General features: G+C 33.1%; 1 protein-coding gene across 9 annotated transcripts in view; it reads left to right on the top strand.

The window, feature by feature from the left end:
- The window catches only part of PPFIA2 (PTPRF interacting protein alpha 2), a 664,129-nt gene that overhangs the window by 523,916 nt on the left and 120,088 nt on the right, over positions 1-20,125 (top strand). For all 9 annotated transcript variants that reach the window (XM_074270868.1, XM_074270869.1, XM_074270872.1 and 6 more), the window contains 3 exons: positions 8,247-8,468; positions 19,038-19,184; positions 19,801-19,935. In XM_074270868.1, the coding sequence (XP_074126969.1) occupies positions 8,247-8,468; positions 19,038-19,184; positions 19,801-19,935 (504 nt within the window). The remainder of the gene's footprint in view (positions 1-8,246; positions 8,469-19,037; positions 19,185-19,800; positions 19,936-20,125) is intronic.

The raw sequence follows: 20,125 nt of genomic DNA, 5'->3' as shown, positions 1-20,125 counted from the left end.
TTCATTAGTGATTTGATTTCACACTTCCTAGGAATTTGGAAGGAATTTGAATAATAAATAAATGATAAAATAAATTTAATTGGAGAGACTAAAGGCCTGCTATCCAAGGACCAGGATCATTAAAATAAAGAATCATAACCATTTGACTATTTGCTCTCTTTCTGTGTTTGTCTGACTCTCTGTTACCATATCTATGTTTGTATTTATGTCTCAATCTATGTTTTCCTCCATTTGTTTTTCTCTCTTGCCTCCTTATCCTATCATTAATCTTTTTCTGCTAATTTTCATCATTGTATAACTTCCCCCATTCCTTACCTTTATTCATACTCACCTGCTGCTTCTAAACTATGCTGGAGAAAATCATGAAGTCATGCCCACTTGATTCATTAAAAATTTTTGCTATATAATCTCAGCGAGGCCCTCACTGAGGTAAAGTGTTTCTTACATTTCCATAATCAATTCATTGTCCCATTTGCTCTAGCGGTTTTTCAAAAGCTTGTCACCTATCCTTAAATCTCTCATGGCTCCCCATCACCCATATCAAAGTAGAATAAATTGTGATAGGTAAATGTGAAAAAATATTACTATGCCTTCAGAAACTCTAAGAGTGATGAATACCAGAGAAACATGAGAAGACTGGTATGAACTGATTCAAAGAGAAGTAAATAAAGTCAAGAAAACAATATACAAAGATTATGTTATGTGTAGGGAACGATGTGAATGGAAAAACTATAACACAACAAAAAGTAAATGTGGTAAAATTATGAAGAACAGATCTAGTCCCAAAGAAGAAATATAAAATGACACCTCCCAAATTCTTTTTTTTACAGAGAATGTGGGAGTCGGGCCATAAGTAGAGAACACCTAATATAGTATCATCACCCCCCATTTTTATAATTTTTTCTTCATCTTTTTTCCCTTAAAAATATGTTGCATGGTATATCTTTCAGTAAGATAGAGAAGAAAGAAGTTTAGGCTATCTAAAAGCAAAAGAATAAAAGTTTAATTTGAAAATATATATTTTTAAAATAGATGAATAGATGGTACAAAAAGCACAGCAAGGAGTTCTTGTTAATCTTAGAAGTCATCAGCTAAATTTGGATCAAGATAGTTGGGGCAGGTCTTCAGATTTTTGTGCTGTTAATAATTCAATAGAGCTGACTACCATTGTTAAATATGACATGACAGATTGAGTAATAAGAAACATGGTCAGGCTTGTTGAGCAACCCCCCAAAAAAACATTCTGCTCTAGGGTATCTTTAGCAGTCTGTATCATCATTGCAGCCTGATGGTTTGTAAGGGGGTGGTGATGCATAAGGTGACAGCTGGGATAACAACATGTCCAAAAATTCATCCAACTCATCTTGAGTAAACTCAGAACCATTATCAGAAATAATAGCTGCAACACAACTTTATCAGTCTAGGTACCAGGTACTAGGGTAAAATAATGTACTTCATGGAGTTATTCTTTGAGAAGCAAGTAAGGCTAATTTTGTTTTTAATGGGGAATGGGGAACAAGATAGTCAACCATAATACAAAGTTCTCCCTCCAGGGAAGGTGCAGTAAAATCAGTGTAGATTCTTGATGAAGACTTCATCATTTCCTAATGTGGTTCAATAGAAAATGTGCTGGATTTAAAATTAGGAGATGAAGATTCAGATCCAAAATCTACCACATATTATGTGACATTGGACAAATCATTTAGTAGTTTAAATTAATTTAAATATTTTTTATTACAAACAGCTAAATGATGCAGTGGATAGAGTATCAGCCCTGAAGTCAGGAGGACCTGAGGACAAAACCAACACTTAACACTTACTAACTGAGTGACTCTGGGCAAGTCACTTAACCCCAATTACCTTATGGGGGGACATCAGGTTAAAAATCTTTGATTAGATATAAAATAATTTTATTGTGTTTTATGCTCCCAATCAGGAGCCTGAATTAGGGTATAACCTAAACTAGATATTGCCTAGAATTTAGAATTATTTTATATCCTTTGCTGTTGTTGTTCAGTTGGATTTCAGTCATGTCTGATTCTCCATGACTCCCATTTAGGGTTTTCTTGACCAAGACACTAGAGTAGTTTGCTAATTTTTTTCTCCAGATCATTTTACAGATGAGGAAATTAAGGCAAACAGAGTTAGGTGACTTGCTCAGGTTCATAATAAGCTAGTAAGTATCAAGATTCAAACTTAGGAAAATAAATCTTTTTGACTCTAGGTTTAACACTGTCCACTCTGCTGTTTTCTCCTATGTAAGGGAAATCTAGTAATAATTAATCTATTTATATACTGATAAATGATTTGGATGTTGGTTGATTTAAGAACCCCTTTCCCCCATAATTGCATTCCCCATATTCTGCATTTCCTTTTGAGTTACAGTGTGTGTTCTTTAGAAGTAAGGATTATTTGTTGTTTATTTCATTTTTGTTCTTGATCCTTTCATCCACAGTGCCTAGAATAGATTGTGGCATACATTAGGTACTTAATAAGTGCCTGTTCATTGATTTCATTACCATTATCATTTTGATGGCCCCAGTAGTATCTGAAGATAATTTAAAAAAAAAGATACATTTTATTTTTTGTGGACCTTTTATATTTATCTATGTCAGAAATTTCTAGTGGGGAAACATCCTCTCCTAATAGGCAAATCCTATAGAGTTGGCTAGGGCTGGGAAGGAAGGAGGGACTGGACTTTGAAGATAAGTGATATACACCAGTCAGTATATCTCAAAGGCAAGACTTGAAGCCTTTCTAAGCTGCTTTTCCTTTCACTTCACTATGCCATACCTTCATTGGTATCTTGTTTCCTATAATAATTATATTTGGTATATAAAAGATGAAAATTGATTCACTTTCTACTATCTACCATGGATTAGATACAAAAAAAAAAAAAAAAGGTCCTGCCTTTAAGCAGTTTATATCCTTTTGAGTTGGTATAGGGAAGTTAATCTAATGGAATTAGTTAGTATTATTATTCCTTGGCACCTTAAAACTTTTAATTAGCATTATGTAATTAATTTTATTAGTGGCAACTAGTATTATAAAATTATTTAATTATTAATTTATTCAGTTCTTTCAGTTGTATCTCTAATTCTTTATAGAATTTTACATATATATATAATTTTAGGATTTTCTTGGTAAAGATAAAGAAATGGTTTGTCATTTCCTTCTCCAGCCCATTTTATGGAAGAGAAAACTGGAACAATCTGCCCTGGGTCACATAGCAAGTAAATATCTAAAGTCAGATTTGAATTTATGAAGATGTCTGGACCTGACACTTTATCCATTTTGCCATTTAGCCACTCATTAATTAATCAGAAATATAAAATTATACATTATGTTTAGTATCATTTAAGTATGTGCACCAATGCAAAGTAATTGCTCTGGTCTTATTTGTCTCTGAAGCTGACTTTTTCCTATAGGCATTTATTCCAGGGTTTTTTTTTTTTTTTTTTTTTTTTTTTTTTTTTTTATGTAATGATTTTGTACTAGTTTCCTCTGAAGCATGTTTGTTGTCATCATGTTGAAGAATATTTCAAAGTAGAGATTCATTAAGTTTGAAGACTCACTAGTTCATTATATTATGCCTAAACTTTATCAATTAATGTAATACACTCCCATTACTAGATCACTAAGATTATTGCAACATATAAGGTTGGTTAAGCTGGAATTGACATGGATTTATATTGAGAGATCTATTTTTAAAAGCTCAAAATTAACATTTTGCTTTAGAAAACCAGAATTATTATTACCCAGCTCTGATTCAATAAAAATGAAAAAAAAACACCTTTGATATCATTATACTTCTCATATAACATTTATGAGTTAGAGAGAAAAAAATTACCCTTGTGCAATAATCTTAACAATCTGCATGTAAAAAATAAAACTCTAGAAAAAGGAAAAGAAAAGTATTTTTACTAAAGTAAAAATTAGCTAGTTTTACACCAGAATGCTTTCTATCCATAATCTTCTCTACTTCATTTTTTTCTTTTGAGGTATTTTGAAATGTGACAATACATACTCAAATCTTCAAGTGAAGTCTCATGAATTTAGAAATTATCTCCAATAATGAACAGTAACCTATTCATTGTTGTGCATTACATGTAACTCTTTTTTGTGCCTTGAAATTCCAGATTAAACTGATGGAACAATTGAAAAATATTCAGAAGAGTCTTATGCAGGTTTCCTATTTGGTTAACATTAATCCATATCTCATGTAAATGATACTAGCCTTATTGGAGAGCTGTCACATCACTGAAGAAAGAATTGATTTCATGGATGTCAAAAAATCAAGAAGTGAAATTAATTCAGACACTAAAGCCTATCCATTAGCAATATTCTTGACTTGAGTCCAGATTTCCATCCTTAAATGGGTGCCAATAAATCGAAACTTCAAATATAAATAGAATTGGTTTTATTTTTTCCTGGTCAGCTTATAACCATTGTACTATGCCTTCTTCCAATTCCTATGTCTTTACTTACCAAGAAAAGCATCATTTAAGGAAACCAAACTGTAAGGTTTATGATAATCAATGCTTCCCCAGCAAAGTCCAGTGATAAGACAAAAATAAAAATGACTGGCAATGACCTGGAATGCCATGAATGATCTTCATGTCATTAGTGTATGATCACCTCTAACCACTTTGCAAGTGTCTGCTTAAGTCTCCTTCAAGCTGTTGGAACAAATTGTTCTTATCTGACTTACCTGAAAGTCTTTACATGCTTGGAATAGGCGCTGGCCCACTCCATCCCCCAGCTCATCAGTGGGTTTAAGGCCTATTAGTTACTCTCAAAGTGATTTAGCCTATTTGCCTAAGTGGTTTTATGGGGCATTCTACAGTTTCTTGGAGCCACAGTTGAACAGCTCTGAAAATAGTTCAAGTTTTCCCACCAGAGATACTTGTGCTCTCTAAATAGCCCACTGATTCTCTTGCCTTAACCTGTGCTACATCTGGGCTCTCTGCTGCTCTCATAACTCCCATATTAATGTGAATTTTCATCTTTGGCCCAAAAGATCATAACAGCTTTCTCATGGGTCTCCATGCCTCAAGGTTCTTTCCCAATCCAGTCCATCTTTATTGCTACCAAAGTAATGTTCCTTCAGCTGAAATCTGACTTCTCCACTCAAACTAGTCACTTTCTATTTCTTCTGAGATCAAGTAGAACTCCTTTGTTTAGGATTTAAAGCCCAGTACATTCTTAGTCTGAATCAATGGACATAATTCCTTCCCATAGTCTTCACGCTATCTAAACTGATCATTTGTTGTTGTTGTTGTTGTTTTTAATTATACTTCATCTTGCAGTTAGCTTTGTATCTTTTCATTGGTGATTTCAGAGCAGCTAGATAGTACAGTGGATAAAGTTTTGAGCCTAAGTTCAAATTCAGACAAATATTAGTTGTATGACCCTGTTAGCCTTAGTTTCCTCATCTGTAAAATGAGTTAGAGAAGGAAATGTCAAACTGTTCCAGTATTTTTGCCAAGAAAACCCCAAATGGGGTCATGAATAGTTGGATATGACTGGTAAATGACTAAACAATAATAACTAGAGATAAGAAAAGAACAAAGTTCCTTGAGTGCAAGGAATATTTCATGCTTTTTCTTTGTAGCTCCAGTCCTTAGCATAGGATATGGCACACAGCAGGTGATTAAGAAATGTATGTTTTACTTAATGATAACTTTGAAAATGAATAAAGTGAATTAACTTATAATATAGAGAGAGGTAGTAGAAGATTTAAAGAACTGAGTCTAACAATATGTTTTAATAAGAAATGTGGTTGAAACTTAAAGATTCACACAGAGCTAAAAAAGGAACACTAGGACAGAATGTTTTATGCCTCAGAGGAATTTTTTTAAAAAGCAGAAATAGTGGTCATTATGTCAAATAAGGCAGCAGTAAAAAGACAGTCTGAAAAGATAGACAGGTACCCTATATTATACTTATAAGTGCCATAGATAATGGACAAATAGGTGGTGCAGTGGGTATGAGCTCTACATAATTTTCCTCCAAGTCTTCCATAGATCCATCATAGAAGACTACATAAAGATTTTCTTCTTGTTTTTTTTTTTTTTTTAGATTTTGTTGGTATATCTATAGTCTTTAAACTATCCTTTTGTTATTTTCCCCTCATTCTTGCCACATGGTACCAGGATACTAGATAGTTTCCTAGGAATGGAAGTGTCCCCATTCTTCTCTGTCCTCTAGCCCCATTGAAATTGAGATTCACTATATTCAGCAAACATAAATAGAAATGTAAAGATTTCGTGCCAGATGCTCAAGATTTTGAGATTTACATTCTTTGAGAAATAATTATTAAATGACTTCTATCCTTAATTAAGTATAAACTTAATATTTAAAAGTTTGACCCATTTTGATATTTAGCTTTAAAAAATATTTTCAAGTAGTTTTAACATAGAATTTAAAATTCTATGACTGGTTTCTTTGGAAAATCTGAGAATGTGCCTTACTACCCTATCATAATTCATATTTTAATGTTTGCAAATGGAACTAATGATTGGGTAAATGGAAGGTGTGTCCAAGAAGTAAATGTGTTATCTTCTAATTTTGCTGAGAGCTTATGAGGATGTGTGAATTTTCCCATAAGTCATAACTTTAAAGTGATTCAGACTTATGGAATCACATCAGATTGATGAACTGTATATAGGTAATAGGATAAGTTCATAAAAACATTAGACCCATAAAAATTAATAGCCTGAAAAATGACTTTGTCCTTCCTCCATTTATCAGTAATATAAAGAGTATGCACATCATGGCAAGGAGCATCAGTACTTAGCAATGGAGGGCAATAGTTTGATTTTATATTACTTAAAATTACCTAATGTCTTTCATAACCAGCCTAATTTCTTCTGAGTTTAGCACCCATGCTAATAATATATAGTATTTTCTAATTTATCAATTAGAATCTATGTCCATGTCATATAAGAAATTTTTATAGAACTCTCACTTAGGCATTTAGCCTCACATTAAGTTACATTCATTCATACAAATTTTCCTAGAACTTCTCATTCTCTAAGGTTCTTTCTATTTCTGTGATTTATTCCATGACTTAATTTTCAGTATATCTGGCCTGCTCTCTCTGTCTTTCTTTTACTTTGTATTTCTTTGCACTTTGCCCAGTCACTAGCACACATTGTCATTTTTCAGTCCTTTTCAGTTATATCCAACTCTTCATGTCATTTTATATTTTCTTTGTAAAAGTACTGTAGTGGGGTTGATATTGCCTTCGTTTTGCAGATGAGGTAACTGAGGCAAACAAGATTAAATGACTTGCAGAGTGTTACAAAGCTAGTAAGTGTCTGAGGCCATATTTGAACTTAGGAAGATAAGTCTTCTTGATTACAGACCCAGTGCTCCAGCTGAGTCATCTAGCTGCTAGCATGTTAGGTACTTAATAAATTCTTACTTACTAGCTATGACTGTTTCTGTCCCTACCAGAGAATGCTGATAACCAAGAGATGGAGTGTCTTGTTGGTGGGATAACCAGAAGGCCAGTACAGTGAATTGAAGAACTTGTTATTACGAAAGATTTGTTCTTATCTGCCACTGGAAAATAAAATTGAAAACAAGAGTCTCTCAGATTGTGGGAATAATGAAAACAATGTTAATTGCTTTGGGTGTTGGAGTATTTTGCTGTTTTTATTTAATGATTAGATACTACAATAAAAATGAATTTGTTTGAAAACAGTTCAATTATTTTTAAATTTATGAATTTGTGTTTGTAAATTATATTCCTTTCCCACTGTTATCTGCTGAATTCCTGCATAGCCTTTAAAATACAGCATAAAAGGTTTCTCTCCAACAGGCTTTGCACCTAGACTGGTATGACCTCCCCTTTTCTGCACATATCTAATATACACATGTAACTGAGCATTAAAGCTATCTTTGTCTACATCTAATCCCATTGCTAGATCGTGAACTCCATGAATGTATCTGCCTTACTTCAATCTTGTATATTCTTCAAATCTTTCCCATTCCCTATATTGAGAAGTATGTGCCTTGTAAACAGTTAGCCCTAAATAAATATTGGATAAATGAATAAAATACTTTAATACCAATTACAGTCTTATTCACAAATTTAATTTTTAAATGTAAATTGCATTTCTTTTAAAAGTTTTTATTTCTCAACAGGAGAAGAATGGCAAATCCAATCTTTCAAATTTCTGCATCTTAAATTAAGTCAGAAGATAAAACTGAGGTATTTGTTTTTTCTTTCCTTGTAGCGTTTGTCCAATGGTTCCATAGACTCAACAGATGACACCAGCCAAGTGATGGAACTACAAGAATTACTGGAAAAACAAAACTATGAAATGGTCCAAATGAAAGAGCGCTTAGCAGCCCTTTCTTCCCGGGTAGGGGAAGTGGAGCAGGAAGCAGAGACTGCCAGAAAGGACCTCATTAAAACAGAGGAAATGAACACCAAATATCAAAGGGATATTAGAGAGGTAAGCAGTTCACAATGAATATTATTATCATTACATCATACTAAGTTACATTTATTCTTCACTTTTTTCCTAAAAGATTATTATTTGGATCTATTTTGGTATCTAGCAGTTATGGATGTAACTTTGCCTTGAAAATATTTAGGTTTACAATCAGAAAAACTTGGGTTCAAATCTAACTTTTGCAATTTACTATGTGACTCTAGAAAAGTCATGGCCGTCTCTATGGCTTCCCATCTCTTACTTTTCTTTTTCTTTTCTTTTTTTTTTTTTTTTTTTTTTTTGGCTGAGGCAATTAGAGTTAAGTGACTTGGCCAGAGTCCCACAGCTAGGAAGTGTTAAGTGTCAGACCAGATTTGGACTCAGATCCTCCTGACTTCAGGGCTGGTGCTCTATCCACTGCACCACCTAGCTACCCCCCATCTCTTACTTTTCAAGGTCCTACAAGTCTCATAATTTCTTCTTGTTTCCTCCTTCAAACAAAATTTGCTCTCAGAAAATATTTCATAGTTGAGGAGTATACACTAGTCATGTTAAACATACCATCCAATGGCCCCAAGAAGCCCATAATATTTCCTTGTGCTGCCAGAAGCCGATTATAAACTAATCAAGAAATGATTAACAAAATAAATTAAAATACAATAAATGCAAAAGTACATTAAAATTAGATATAATGTTAATTTGTGGTTTTCTTACTCACTATGCACCTACAGGGATTCATTTTTATTTGGGGTTTAATACTGGATGAATTTCAGTCATCATGTTCTTACTATCAGGGTCACAGATATTTGCATTTTAAAAGGCATTATTAAGTGTGGAATGAAAGTAATCGTGTGTCATCTGTTAAAGGTATCTTCAAGGTTGGTGAGAAGACATGAAATATTTGGGGAGCAGGGAAATCTTTCCACTTATTCTCGACCCTACTTTTTACCAAAGCTCATTTTTATTTGTCTTTGGACATCATTAATAGTAATAATAGTAAAAACAATAACAACTGTGTTGTGGTAGATAAATAATAACTTTTATTCTGTTAAAAAGATTTATTTTATCCAGCTATACAATAAATGTAAATTTGTGAAGCAGGATAGTAACTTGGTCAGGTATAATTTCTGTTTGAATCCCATTAAATCAGTAATACTGATATCATCCCTGGGTGTGCTGCTGGAAATGCACCTTTTTGTGTGCTTACAGAAATGAGCTTATATCCTACTTTTATTAAACTATAAAAAATACCTGTGATTTATCATCTGTGAGAAGTACATTCAACAATAAAAAATAGGAAGATGGTGACCCAGGAACATTTCTCTCTGAAACCTATAAAATTTGAGGATGAGGTGAGGTTGAGAATGGTGAGGATAATTACACCTATATAACGTCTTCAAGTTTGTAACATATTAACACATATTTCATTTGAGCCTCTCACAAACCTCCAGCTATATTTTTATTAAGGATGAATACAAAATCTCAGAGAGGTTAAGTGACATGTCTTTATGGAATCTAGAGAAATCCAAAGGTAAGATTAAGTTGAAATTCTTACTAACTTTGTCCAGCCCTTTACATGAGTGTCTTTCCTTTTCAAATTCATTTATGAGGATGTGTGAATTTTTTTCAGCACAGATAGCTTTCTCACATATATATAATAACTATACTCAGAAAACTTCAATATGCATCTCCAGATGATTTAAATTATAATTGCATATGTAGGCACAGCTGCCTACTGTCACTGATATATGATTGATTCATTCCTATTTTCAAGTCTCTATACCTAAAATCACCTCCTTTTTCCTCCCTAACAAAATGTGTTCCTTCCTTTTTTAGCAAAATTCTACTAAAAATTCTCCTCTTCTATAAAGTATTTAGAGTCTAACTCCATCTGTCTCTTTTCTGTTAATTTATAGCTAATCCTGGGGCTTTTCATAGATGTCGGTCGCAACCTAACTAGCAAGCTTTTCAGTTGGGGAGATCCTAGGAAAAGTTCTTTTTTTTTTTTAATTTCTGCTTATGAACTTACAAAACATCATTTAGTTGTCTGTTATCTTTAATTCTAACAAATAAGCAAACTAAGCAACTAAAGGAAGGAGTCCTTGAGTACCTGATAGCACTAGCAAAAGATAGGAGGTAAAAGAAAAAGGGGGCAGCTAGGTGACACAGTACATAGAGCTCCAGCACTGAGTCAGGAAGATCAGAATTTGGGTATAACTCTGGATAAGTTCTTCATCTGTAAAATGAGATGGAGAAAGAAATGACAAATCAATCCAGTATCTTTGCTGAGAAGATCTTCAGTTCTTTTTTCAATCAATCAATTGATCAGTAAGAATTATTTTAAAAGTATTTTGTGCTAGGCACTGAGAAACAAACCCAAATTAAACAATCTTTGCCCTTCAAGTTATTTGAAAAGAGACTATATATACATTCATCTATACATATATATGCATATACATACACACTAACTTGCATATTTACATCTATATATGTATGTTTTCAATTGTTCAGTAATTTTTCAGTGATATCTAACTCCTCATGATCCCATTTGAGTTTTTCCTGGCAAAGATACTGGAGTGGTTGGTTAATTCCTTCTCCTTGCTCCTCTCCAGCTCATTTTACAGATGAGAAAAACTTAGGGAACTGAGGCAAACAGGGTTAGGTGATGTGTCTGGGGTTCCATAAATAGTAAATATCTGAGGCCAGGTTTGAACATGAGTTTTTTGATTCCATACATCTACATTTATACATACATATATTTGTAAGCATGTACAAAACATAATACACAGAGAGACACACATGGAGGCACAGAGAAAGACAAAAGAAAGACAGAAGATTGATAGAGAGAAAAAGAGATAAATTATGGGGAGTAAAGGAAAGACTAAATCTCAATGCCTGCCTGGTACATGGCAAGTATTTATTAAATGACTTGTTTATTCATTGATAAAGAACGTGACCTTGCACTTTCTCAAGCTTTGAAAGAAACCAGGAATCCTTATTTGCTACATGGTCTGGTTTCTTCTATTAAAAGAAAAAAAAGAAGTCCCTTGGGTTCTACTATCCTCTCAGGCCATCATTCTGTCTCTTACCTTTGGTTGGAGCAAGAATTCTATAGCGCCTACCTTAATTTCTCACTATCACCTCCCAATCATTATCCTCTCCAATCTAGCTAGCTTCTGTTCTACCCAAACTCTCAAGCTTTCTATAAGATTACTAATGAATGGGTACTCTTATTGAATCTAGTAGTTGAATCCAGTGCTCTTATGCACATCCTACCTAATCTCTGCAACATTTGACAATGTGTATGGCCTCTCTATTTCTTTTCTTTTCTTTTTTTTAATGCAGCTTCTATGACATTGACTTAAATGGTTCTCTTCCTACTTCTACTGTTGCCTTCATCAGTCAATTCTTTTCCTTCTTGCCATTCTCCATCCCAAACTCCAAGCTTTTGTACTTGGGCTTTTGTTGTCTTACTTTTAGCAATTTTAGATCTCTAATAGTTTTAGCCTTCACATCTATGCTGAGTGTTCAAGTCTATATCTTGAATCTAATGGGTTGAATTCTGGACCAGTGCACAGAACCCCTGTACTTAGTTAGATATCTTTCTAGTTCTTGAAATTCCCCTACCCTCAAACTTGACTTGTTTATGATTTTCCTTTTCATTAAGACCGTCTCTCTTAGATACCATGTGGCACTCCTTTGTACCTCCAATGTATTTATTGTGTAACATTATTTATTAGAATTATCTCATACTTGGCATCCTCTCCCAACCCCTCCCCCCAAAAAACAAGTAAGCTGTCTTATCTCAACTTAGCATCTTCTTGAGTGCCTAGTACAGTTCTTTTTTCTCAAAATAAATACCTAATAATTGTAAAAAATATAATAATAATGTAATTATGTAAATAATGTAATAATTATAAAAATGAAATTGTCAAATTTTTGTCATTCTACCAGTCATCCACCTCATATTTGAAGTTCATACCTTAGTCTCACTCACTTTTATATGTAATAATTTGCAAACTCTTCCTGTTAGTTCTTGCATCTGTCCCCTTCTTTTCCATTCCCGTTGCTGCATCTCTAGTGTAAATGTTCTTACTCTCCATGTGGAGTATTTTACATTTAACTTCCTACTCCATATCTTTTCTTTTAATTTAATTCCAAATATATATATACTACAAATATCTGCTAAAATATTCTTCCTAATCAATAGAACTGGCCACATGAATCCAGTCAATCAATCAATAAGTATTTATTAAGCATCTCCTAAGTACCAGGTACTATGCTGGGACTAAGAGCTGAAACTACAAAGAATGAAACCAGGAGCTCAAATTCTAATGGGGAGGCCACTAATATGCTTAAGTATGTACGAATACGTTTCTAGTTAATAAATCTTAGCTTGCTTGAAAGGGAGGGTGCGAGGTGTTAAGAAGAATTCAAAAGGGATTCATGTCAAAGGTGGCATTTGGGCTGCAGCTGTGTCTTGAAGAAAAAGAGGGATTCTTTGAGGTAGAAGTAAAGCTGAAAAGTTGCCCATGGCTCCCAACTGCCAATTATATATATTTTAAACTCTATAGCATAGTTTTAGCTTGGTTTTCTAGCTTTATTTCATACTATTCCTCCTCATCTCAAACCCACATGCCATATGCTCTAACTTCCTTAAACATATTCTGAGTGTTTTGTCTCTATGCCTTTAATCACAGTTTTCCCTCAACATCCCTTTACATCTATGCCATTTGAAATCTTTGTCTTATAGCATGAGTAAGATCAAATAACTTTCCTTTGAAGCCTACAGACAAGAAATACATTGCAAATTCCCTCCAATAAACTCTTAGAATATTGCTTTGACTTCTCAAGCATAACTACACACTTATTCTGTGTACTGTCTAGGCCTACTTCCTCTCTGTCTAGTGCCTTCCCCCCAGCAAATTTTAATTCCCATGTGGATGGACTGTCACAGAATCATAAATTTTCAACTGACATAATTTAGTCAAACCCAATCATTTTAAAGGTGAAACTGAGGACCAGAGAGGCTATAACTGGTCCAGGCTCAGCTGGGACCTCAAGCCTGGGAACATAGGCCTTCTGTAGCAATCACAGCATAACTTTCCACTAAATCATACATTGTCATTGCTGTATGCCCTAGAGAAATAAACATAGCACATTGCCCAGAGTAAGAAATCAATAAAAGTTGAATGGAATTAGATTGGATTCCACTTGTTTGAAACTGCAAGTACAATTTCACTGCAGCAGGTCAGCATTTTAAAAGAAAAACAGTGAGTAATTTCATTGTTATGAGATCCAGAGCATGAGTGTAACAGCCCATAATATAATTGAACCTTTCTACTCCTTCCTCCTCTTTTTTTTTTGAAGTTGCTGTTTCAGTGAATAGTTATAGTTTCCTATTTTAGCTCTTCCAAATGACACAGAGAGCAGAGCTATTTCTTTGACTTGTGAATCCACACTTTATTTATAGAAACACAGCCTGCAGTTAAAAACCAAATACATGGATCATCAAATTAGAAAGAAAATGAAGTCAGGTAGGATGATGTCTGGTGTCATATAGATCTCAGATTCTTAAACTGTGATTCATGACCCAATATGGGCTCTCATAATTAATGTGGGATTATTAAATTATGATTCATTATCAGTAAAGGTTTGATTTGTATACCTAGTTTATATATCTATACATCTGGGATCACATAAAAATTTCTTGGGCAGAAAAGGGCTATGAGTAGGAAAAGTTTAATAAGCCCTGAAGAGAAGGAATTAATAAAATAAAAAAAAAAAATCAAATGAAGGTAGCCTAGCTGTACCTGATCTAAAACTATTATAAAGCAGCAATCACCAAAACCATTTGGTATTGGCTAAGAAATAGACTAGTTGATCAGTGGAATAGGTTAGGTTTACAAGACAAAAATAGTCAATAACTATAGAAAATCTAGTGTTTGACAAATCTAAAGATCCCAACTTTTGGGATAAGAATTTATTATTTGACAAAAATTGCTGGGAAAACTGGAAATTAGTATGGCAGAAATTAGGCATGGACCCACACTGAACACCATATACCAAGATAAGATCAAAATGTGTCTATGATTTAGGCATAAAGAACAAGATTATAAATAAATTAGAGGAACATAGGATAGTTTACCTCTCAGACTTATAGAGGAGGAAGGAATTTGGGACCAAAGAAGAACTAGAGATAATTATTGATTACAAAATAAAAAATTTTGATTATATCAAATTAAAAAGTTTCTGCACAAACAAAACTAATGCAAACAAGATTAGAAGGGAAGTAACAAATTGGGAAAACATTTTACAGTTAATCCACCCTCCCTTTTACCCCTCATTTTCCCCTTATCTACTTCCCCTCTTACTTTCTGGTTGGGTGAGATACATTTCTATACCCAATTCCATGTATATTTTCCCATCTTTGAACAATTAAGAGGAGAGTAAGGTCAAGAATCGCTCAACTTGCCACCATTTTCTCTTTCACTGTAAAAACTCTTTCTTGCATATCTCTTTTACATGAGATAATTTTCCTCATTATCCCTTTCTCTTACCTCTTGTTCCAAGGCATTTCTCTATCTCAATCATTCATTTTTTTTAATAAAGCAAAAATTGACTTACTTCCATGCCTTCTATATATAGTTATTCTAACTGCCTCAATAATGATAAAGATATTAGGAATTATATGCATCATCTTCCCATGTAGCAATGTAAACAATTTAGTCTTATTAAGTCCTTTATTACTTCTTTCTCATGTTTACTTTTTTATGCTTCTCTTGATTCTTATATTTCAAAGTCAAATTTTCTATTCATAACTGGTCTTTTCATCAGGAATCTTGAAAATTCTCTATTTCATTAAATTTATGTTTTCTCCTGAAGGATTATTTTGAGCTTTATTGGATAGATTATTTATGTTGTAATTCCAGCTATTTTACCTTCTGGATTATCATATTCTTATCCCTTTATTCCTATAACTTTGTTACTACTAAATTTTGTATGATTTTGACTGTACCTGCATAATATTTGAATGATTTATTTCTGGCCACTTAAAATATTTTTTTCTTTTATATGAGAGATCTAGCATTCAGCTTTAGTATTCCTCCAAATTTTCATTTGGAGATCTTTTACAGGTAGTCATCACAGTAGATTCTTTGAATTTCTATTTTATCTAGGATATTAGAGCAGTTATTCGTGATGATTTCTTAAAATATGATGTCTAGGTACTTTCTTTCACTATAGTCAAAAATTATTAAATTCTCCTCCTGGATCTATTTTCAGGTCACTTATTTATTCTATGAAGTATTTCATATTTTTCAAAAAGCATCCTTTTTGACTTTGTTTTATTGTTTTATCAAGAAACAATTTCATGGAATAATTAGTTTCCATTTGTCCAATTCTAGATTTTCAGGAATTATATTGTTCAGTGAAATTTTGTACTTTTACCATTTGGTCAATTTTGCTTTTTTTAAGGAGTTCTTTTCTTCAGTAAATTTTTGTATCTCTTTTACCATTTGGCCAATTTTGTTTTTTAATATTTTCTTCAATATTATTTTGTACCACTTTTTATGAAGCTGTAATTTCTCTTTTCAGAATTTTATTTTATTACTCTTCTCCCTGCCCCTATCACTCATCTCTTTCTTTAACTATCCTAGGAATTCTTGTTGTATTTGTATCTAATTTGCATTTTTCTATGAGATTTTGGTTGTACCTGATTTCACATGGTTGTCTTCTTCCTGAGTTTTTGTCTTGGTCTTTCCTGCCAACAAAATAGGTTTTTGTGATACAATTCTCTTTTGCTGTAATTGTTGTTATTTGCTCATTTTCCAGCTATTTTTTGGAACATTATGTTAAAGCTGTTCTCTGTTCAAATGAGATCAAAAGACCCTATCCCAAGCTTTAGATTTTTTTATGCTTCTCATTTTAGAGTTAGTTCTAGGAGTCTGAAAGTTTTTTTAGTGCTCCCAAGATGGTGTGATCTGGGAATAAATGTGATCACTGCTTTCCTGATCTATGCTCTGGTTTTTGCCCAAGAAGAGACCTTGTTCCCCTGCAGCCACAAGTACTAGTCCTCTGAAATTTGAGCATTTCTCCCTAGTGATTGATTATAAGAATTCCTCTCTGCCATGAAACTTAGACCCAGAACCATGAATGCACAGTAGAGTTGCCAGATAATGCTAAGTCCTGTGCCCATTGTAATCTCTTTCTGATCAGGTGTCCTATAACCTGTCACCAGACTGAGAGTACCCAAAGGTGCTGCTGCTGTTGTTCAAACTGCTACCAAGGCCTATTATTGGTTCTGCTGCCAAGTACATTCTGAGGAGTTCCAGGATGAAACCCTAAAATCCAAGTCACAGATTCTTACCTCCTTGGTCAACCTGGGTTGGGAAAAATGTCTCACCCCTCCATTTTGTGGTCTCTGACACTTCAAAATTTGATTTGAGACATTATTTTAAAGTTATTTAGAGAGGAATGTTGGGAGGATTCAGCTGGATTTCTGCCCCTAATGTGAGTCTTCTTTTTAATAACAGCTTTTTATTTTTCAAAATACATGCAAATATAATTTTTAACATTCATTCTTACAAAACCTTGTGTTCCAATTTTTTCCCCTTCCTTCTTTTCTCCCCTGTTTTCCTAGATAGAAAGTAATCCAATATAGGTGAGATATGTGTAATTCTACTAAATGTATTTCTACATTTATCATGCTGCACAAGAAAAATCAGATCAAAAAGGAAAAAATGAAAAAAAAAAAAAGCAAGTAAACAACAATAGCAACAAAGGTGAAAATACTGTGTTTTGATCCACATTCTCCTCTCTGGATTCAGATGGCTCTTTCTTTCACAAATCTATTAGAATTGACGTGAATCATCAATGAGCCTTTTTCAAAAGAAAAAAAAATTAACCTTTAAAAACAATTGAATGTTCTGAATAAAAACTAGTAAGAGATGGCAAGTGAAAACGCTTTTGAATTTTACCTTATCACAAGCAAATTGGCAAAGATGACCTAGAAAGATAGATATAGATACATGTTGTTAGTATTATGTAAATATTGAAGGATAGACATAAAATTTATTTTTAATAAGGCTATGAATTGATATAACAATTCCTGGAAACAATTTGAAATTAGATGAGAAGAGTTACTAAATTATTTATAACTTTTGATCCAGAGACCCCCTTTTGGACACATAGCATTTTTTTATTTATACATATATATGTTACATAACATATTTATATATTGATATATTTTTACATAAATATATTACATATATTTGTATGTTTATATATATGTATACACACAAAGCTGCAATGAATATTTTGATATATAGAATGATTCTGTGTGTGTGTGTTTGTGTGTGTATGTGTGTGTGTGTGTTAGGAAACAAAGTAGATGTCTTTCATTTAGGATTACGTCAAACACATTTTGATTTATCAATGTAAGAAATGTTATAAGAAAAAAAGACTTGAGAATTTCAGATAAAGATGGTAATATTTATACAAATTTTTATAATATAAAATAAGCAGAACAAGGTAGACAAAATTAAGAATGACAACAATTAAGGAAGGGGAAAGAACCTAAATTGAAATGATGCTTTAACCAGTCTAAGTCCTGGGAAGTGCTAAGTAGCTGTGCTTCTATCCTTTTGGTGGAGAGTTTAGAATTTATGGATAAAAATGTTAAATACTTTTAACTAACATGGTTACTATGTTACTCAGTTCTGCCTAATTATTTTTCTTTGTTATAAGGGGAAAGAATGGGGAAGGAATAAGTATTTATATAGTACCTATTATATTGTCAGATACTGTGATAACTGTTTTACAAGTATTATCAAATTTGATCCTCTCAACAACCTTTTGAGGTAGATGATACTATAATCCCCATTTTAGAGTTGAGGACGCTGAAGTTATCAGAGGTTAATTGACTTGCCTAGAATCACACAGTCAGCATATTTTTGAGGTGAAACTTGACTTCAGTTTTTTCTAACTCAGGCTCAGCACTCTATCCACTATATTACGTCTGGAAGGATAGGTTCACTGGGTCACTAAACGAAAATAAAAGCAATCCTATTAAGTATTTAAAATTCTTTGTGGGTAAATCTAAGCACATGAAAAAAAATTTCCAGGTAAGTGATTATATCAGCTCAATAAAGGGTTTGGAATAACTTATAGGCTTTCTTCATCCTACCATTTACACTTGGCTTGTGTTCAAATACCTGCTCTGTTCCTGAGTGTTAGATGCGAGATTCCTTTTCTGCTAGTAATGCTTTGAAGTGGTCAACAGTTGTATTATATTCTTTGCAAATGTGCTTCATTATTTCTTTAGAGGGTTTCAAGAGCAGATGGACACAGAGGAGCAGGAAATCTTACATAATCCATATTCATTATTTGAAATTTAGAAAGTTCATTTTATTCACTAATTAGTCAAATAACTTTCATTCCCAAACTTTCTGTTTTATCCTAAAACTTGAATTGTTAAGCACTTTTGTTTTTTGTTACCCCAAACTTCCTAACTATATCTTTCTTATAACCTCCAAACAATGACTAGATTTATGAGAATTACCAAACTTTTGATATATTTATTGCCCTTAGGCTATGGCGCAGAAAGAAGACATGGAAGAAAGAATCACCACTCTTGAAAAGCGATATTTAAGTGCCCAGAGAGAATCCACCTCCATCCATGACATGAATGATAAACTAGAAAATGAGCTGGCAAATAAGGAAGCCATCCTACGTCAGGTTCAGTATCTATGTCATGGTTCTATTCAGGAATGTTTGTCGTCATTCTGGAAGGATACAGATTAATCAAAATTAGCTCTGGTGGTAGGTTTCTAGAAAATTGGATCTCTGTTTGCAGTACAGGACATAAATAATGACAATATTTGCACAGATTTATACAAAATAAATAGGTAGATCAAGGAACTCTAAAGCCAGAATGACTACAGTAATAAAAATGAACTTAAGAAGAAATGGAAAAAAAATTTGATGGCTTAAAAATTGTTTTGTGTAGTTTTTATACTGCACCGTAGTAGAAATAATTTTAAATGACAATGTTGTTTATCATTATGAATTCATAGCACTGTCCAATACCCACATTTTTCCCATGTATGCTATGCTTTATTGCTTTATAAAAGGCTAGGCAAGAAGTTTACCTGGTGTACGAGCATTTTAGGTTTCTACAATGATATGAAAATTTGTACATAGTATCTTAAAACAGAATTTTAGTTGAACTTGGCATGTTTTGCATAGAATATATTAATTTGACAACTGTTGAAGTAATTAAAGCGTTAGGTTATCTAGTGTTTGGTTTCTTAATTTAATCTTTATAAGTTACTGATGGTTCCTCTGGTTTTAGATGGAAGAGAAGAACAGGCAATTACAAGAACGTCTTGAGTTAGCTGAGCAAAAGCTGCAGCAAACCATGAGAAAAGCTGAGACCTTACCAGAAGTGGAGGCTGAGCTTGCTCAGAGAATTGCAGCATTGACAAAGGTACAGCTCTCTACAATAATTCCTATTTGGAACCAGTAAAACTTATGACTTAACATGATTTTTTCTTCATTTTAAGATACTTTCAAATCAGTAGTCTGGTATAATAATTGAGTATCAAAGTAGTAAAAATTATATGTTTTGTTCCTATTAGTACTAATAATTGCTATTCAAATGGATTTCTCTCCATAAT

This window comes from Sminthopsis crassicaudata, chromosome 5 (genome assembly GCF_048593235.1).
Source record: "Sminthopsis crassicaudata isolate SCR6 chromosome 5, ASM4859323v1, whole genome shotgun sequence".
NCBI classification, from domain to species: Eukaryota; Metazoa; Chordata; class Mammalia; order Dasyuromorphia; family Dasyuridae; genus Sminthopsis; species Sminthopsis crassicaudata.
The sequence above is the reverse complement of the archived record's forward strand: the minus strand, read 5'-3'. Positions and strand labels throughout refer to the sequence as shown.